Source organism: Manihot esculenta, chromosome 11 (assembly GCF_001659605.2).
Source record: "Manihot esculenta cultivar AM560-2 chromosome 11, M.esculenta_v8, whole genome shotgun sequence".
Classification (NCBI taxonomy): domain Eukaryota; kingdom Viridiplantae; phylum Streptophyta; class Magnoliopsida; order Malpighiales; family Euphorbiaceae; genus Manihot; species Manihot esculenta.
Window position 1 is genome coordinate 5550378 of NC_035171.2, and position 4830 is coordinate 5555207.

Below are 4830 nucleotides of genomic sequence, written 5' to 3' on the forward strand. Positions count from 1 at the left end.
TTTTAAAAAGTCTACTATTTAATCTCTCTGCTAATTTTATCGTTAAGTATTTTATTAATTAATCCCTATGATTTTGAAAAACTTATTACTTGGTTTCTCAAATTTTTAAAAAATTTATTAATTAGTCCCTCTGTATCACGAGTATTTTAAACTTTTTTACAATACTTAATTGATAAAATTAACAGAGTGACTAACTAGTATGCTCTTTAAAATATCAAAAACGTTTTAATATGTTTTTCAAAATCAATGGATCAATTAGTAAGTTTTTTTATATTATAAAAATTAAATAGTAATTTTTCTTATAGATTTGTATTTCTATAAAATAAATATTCTTTCTTTCAATTTAGATTGGTGTTTAACATGAAAATGCAAAAAAATAAAGAGAAAAAGAATAAATCCATCTTGTTTGACTTAGAGAAATTAAAAGAATATTTGGAGTAAAGAAAAAATTTTGAAATTGAAAATAAAATCGATTTCAAACTGAAAAAATCAAATCGATTTGATTTAATTTATTTAGTTATATTAGTTTGATTTAATTTTTATATCTTTAAAAATTTAATTTTTAATTTTTTCAATGACAAATTGCCCACCCCAAATTTTAGGATGAAAAAAAGTGGTTAAGGAGATATTAAAAAGATAATATCCCTAAAGCTCAAAGTGTAGACTGGAACAGATTGGTTCAGTTTGCACCTTCAATCCTTAAACCCTCTTTCACTTCTTGGCCTACAATTCTTAGTAGGTTATCAACTCCAGAGAGGTAGATAACATGATAACATAATGCTGTGAGTTCCTTGGTACAGATACTAGTAATCTTGGTACAAGCAGCCTTCTCCTTGCTCATACACTTGCAAAAGTGGCTAGCCATTATAGATAATAGGTAGATGATCCATGAGCTAATGATGTTTCTTATAGTTGTTGATCCATGAGAAAAGTTTGAAGTTGTTCTCACCATTATCCCTCATATCAATTAATAAAAGTTTAAGGTTTTCTTCACGATTTAGTTCAAACATATTTAGTTCAAACTAAAGTACACCATCAATCTCTTGGAAAATAGTTCTAGGCTCAACCTGGCCAAGGAATTTTTAATAATGTTATTTCCAAATAATCATAGAAAATTTCAATGATGCTATTTGAAATATTCCATGTTTGTGACAAGTAAGATACAATTGTATAATCCATTAATCCCTACTTAACCTATAGACTAAACTATTTGCCAACCTTAATAAAATGTAACATATCTGCATGATAAAAAAAAAAAAAAGTCATTTTGCCTTTTTATATAAAAATCTAAATATTAATTAATTGAATGTTAAAAAATAGATATCAACTTTTTAATTTAATGTTGATAAATGAGAGACTGACAAACCTTAGGGCTTAAATAATTATTTACCTTATATTTTGTCCTTTTTAACTTAGAGACAGATCCAAAATAAAAGGGAAGGATTTCTTCCGAAGAGCGCCGCTGGAAGAAAGAATAAACATATGGAGTCGGGAGACGACGATTTCTCAAGAACAAGTGCAAGAATTTACATTGGAGGATTAGGGGAGCGAGTGACACATGATGATTTGCACAAAATTTTCTCAAAAATTGATGGTGAGATTGAATCTGTTGACATCATCAGGACCAAAGGCCGTAGCTTTGCCTACATCGACTTCTTACCCTCTTCACATAATTCCCTCTCCAAGCTCTTCAGCATGGTAAAACTGTCTCTCTCACCTTTATCTCTTGATTTATAACTCCTTAGTGATGATTTTATCAACTTCTTCGTTGTTGGGTGTTCCCTGTTTTTCCATTTGTTAGTTGGGTTTTTCTAGTTTCCAACTTATCTCACTCTCTCTCTCTCTCTCTATATATATATATATATATATATATAATTTTATGTGGTATTGCGTGTTCTGCCATTTCTAGCATTCACTGATTATGTTTAGTTCTCTTCGTACAACCTTTGCTTTCTGTTTTGTTTTTCATCTTTAATTTGTCACGTGGCTTGGCTTCTCTAATCATATTTGATTTTAATTTTGAGCAATTAATGACTCATTTTGACATTCCATATTTGATTCATATGGCTGTTATGACATGTGGTTTGTACTGTGAATATCATTGCCATTTGCAGTATAATGGGTGTATCTGGAAGGGTGGGAGATTGAGACTTGAGAAGGCAAAAGAAAATTACCTTGATCGATTGAAACGGGAATGGGCTGAAGATGCTCAGCTTGTTAGTAGTGAATATACTAATGTCAATGTTGATGTGGTCAAGGAGAGGGATTCTTTGAAAAAGCCCAATGAAACGCACAGTTCAAAAATGAAGCAGCTTCGCATGTTTTTTCCGCGATTACAGAAGGTAACCATTGTCCCTCTCTTTTTTCTTTTTTGTCTTTAATTCTTGTCATTTGTGTTGGAATTCTTGTATTATCATGATCAAGCACCTCAGTATACCATTGTTTTGCTTGCTTATTCTTAAGTTTCTGTGCAGGTGAAATCACTACCATTCAGTGGAACTGGCAAGCACAAGTACAGTTTCAGACGTGTCGAAGTTCCTTCTCTTCCTACCCATTTTTGTGATTGTGAAGAGCATTCGGGTCCACTCCATTATGCTGAAGGAAAGCAAATTCCTGTCCAGGACGAACAAGGGGGCGGGATGACAAAGGAAGAACTTGACGTGATGAATTCTGTGATGAATAAGCTCTTTGAGATGGAAAATATGTCTAGCACTCCACATTGTGAAAATGAACTCACCAAGGAAGAAGACTACTCTATCCAAGTGCCCAATGAGCCATTACTTGATGAGAGTGATGGATATTCTACTGCAGATGAAGATAACCTCATAATTAATGTGGTGAGCCGAGGACAGGTAACAACCTTAGCTGGGCAGAGCATATGTTAAAGCATTCAATGGTGTTAAGTTTTTTACTATGCATTGACGTGTACATTATTTTTCATTGGCGTTTGAATTTTAACTCTTTGTTTTCTCAATGCCAAGGAGTTGAAATTAAATAAAAGGAAAGCTTCTAAAGATGGACCGACTGACATGCTTAAACAGCAGACAAGAAATTATGAAGAAATTATTAGAAATGAATATGAATCTATCATTCCTAGAGGCATGGGGAATTTGCAGGATGATATAAATGGATCAAGAATTCTCCCAGGGGCTCAACTTATTGAACGACAATCAGGTGACATGCAATCAGCTTCTGGTCTTTCATGGTCACAAAAGTCTCCGTGGAAAGAATTTATTGGTGATAGGGGCAATAGTGCTTTTAATCTCTCAGACATATTTCCCGGCATTTCATCTGATAAGAAAGAGAAATCCAAATCTGATGGTGGACCAAACAGCAACAACAGCAAGAACAAGAAGTTATTGAGGCATGAAAATCAGGGAGTTCAGTTGGACAAAACAGAGGTAGAAGGGTTTGTGGAAGCTCAGCCTTCCAAACTGGATTCTTCTTCGAGTAAGACAGGTAGAGGTTCTGCGTGGCTCCATAAAACCTCGTGGACACAATTGGTAAATTCTAATAACAGCAGTTCATTCAGTATCACCCAAATCTTGCCAGGTGTTACTTTTGATAAGCAAGAGCCTGCAGAACCTCATGGTTTGGTAACCACTGATGCTAGAGACAGTAAGAACAATGATACAATCGAAAAGGATAAAAGTGAATCTGTTTTAGATGGTTCTATGGATTTGCAAATTATAAGGGAAGGTGATGGACAAAGAATTAGAGAACCTAGGCAGCTCGTTGATCTGGGAAGTAACATTCCTTCAGCTCTGACAGAGAACAAACACAATTCAGCTACAAAGCCAATGCGTAGAGGTGACATCGTAATTGGTGAGGTATGCTCATTTATGAGGAATGATGCATCACTAAAAGAATGGGCAAATGCTAAAGCAGCACTGAGCGGATCAGGCAATATGACAAGCAAGGGGAAAAAGAGGCCGACTTTCCATTAGTTCTTCGGGCAAACAACCTTGCTGCATTAGAGCTGAATGGGATTTATTGCACGCCATGCTGCTGGCTCTTAAGGTTAAGGTTGTCCTTTTTCTTTTTCTTTTCTTTTCTCTTTTTTTTTTTTTTTTGTTTTTAATTATCAAATTAAGGAAAAAAACTATGGGAGCATATTATTAAGTGTACTGGTGGTAATTGATATTTATGGTACCTTCATCTGTAGCATATAAAGAATGGAATATTGCAGGTGGTGGTAATGATCATCAAGATGAACAAAGATTGTGGTCTTGTTGAGATTGTGGTAAATCATAGATCTTGAAGGTGGTGGAATGATTAACAGGTTTGCAATTAGAGTAGTTTTTCTTCTTGTATTAATGCGATTGATATATTAATTGCATCAAGGATGACTATGGTTTTATGAGAACTGCCTTTTAAAGTGCTTAGGTTATGCGGTTCTAAGATATTATATTGTTAAAAGTAAAGTGGGAGATAGTAATAAAATTAAAAGCAAGTTATTTCTTATGGTTTCTTTATCCAAGAAAATGAGTAGCAATAATTGGCCTCAAGAATGAAGTCTTTATCTGCGTCAAACTCAACACGCATATATTTCAAATTCTCTCATCCATTTTCTTGTTAACCAGAAAATCCATCAATTTTCTCACCAGTAGATCCAAATCAGTAAACTCAAATCAACAATAAAGCAAAATTATGAAAACCAAAATTTTAAATAGAAATTTCAAATTCACATTTTGAACTAGCAGGATATCCGATTTCTACAATATACCTAAAAAATTTACAATTGAAATTCCAGTAGTGTGTCCAACTTCACCTTTAGTTGAACCAACGAACCCCGCCAAGCTCCCAAACGCCTCACCACTCGGCTCTCGG

The 4830-nt window shown here is 34.0% G+C and overlaps 1 protein-coding gene across 2 annotated transcripts; it reads left to right on the forward strand.

The window, feature by feature from the left end:
- Positions 1-1416: 1416 nt before the first annotated feature.
- Positions 1417-4366, forward strand: LOC122725182 (protein REPRESSOR OF SILENCING 3-like). Of its 2 annotated transcripts, XR_006352649.1 has the most exons (5): positions 1417-1698; positions 2115-2342; positions 2475-2852; positions 2982-4026; positions 4190-4366. XR_006352649.1 is itself a non-coding variant. In XM_043962142.1 (4 exons), exons 1-4 carry the CDS (start codon positions 1483-1485, stop codon positions 3945-3947), a joined length of 1788 nt encoding a protein of 595 aa, XP_043818077.1. In that variant the 5' UTR covers positions 1417-1482; the 3' UTR covers positions 3948-4366. The 2 variants fall into 2 exon arrangements, 1 of the variants encoding a protein (XP_043818077.1); XM_043962142.1 differs by having other exon boundaries at positions 2982-4366.
- Positions 4367-4830: the final 464 nt, after the last annotated feature.

Coding starts and splice junctions, on each gene's coding strand:
- LOC122725182 (XM_043962142.1), top strand. CDS start 1,483: ATGGAGTCGGGAGACGACGATTTCTCAAGAACAAGTGCAAGAATTTAC. Junction 2,343..2,474: donor TTTTTCCGCGATTACAGAAG/GTAACCATTGTC, acceptor GTTTCTGTGCAG/GTGAAATCACTACCATTCAG. Junction 2,853..2,981: donor ATGTGGTGAGCCGAGGACAG/GTAACAACCTTA, acceptor CTCAATGCCAAG/GAGTTGAAATTAAATAAAAG.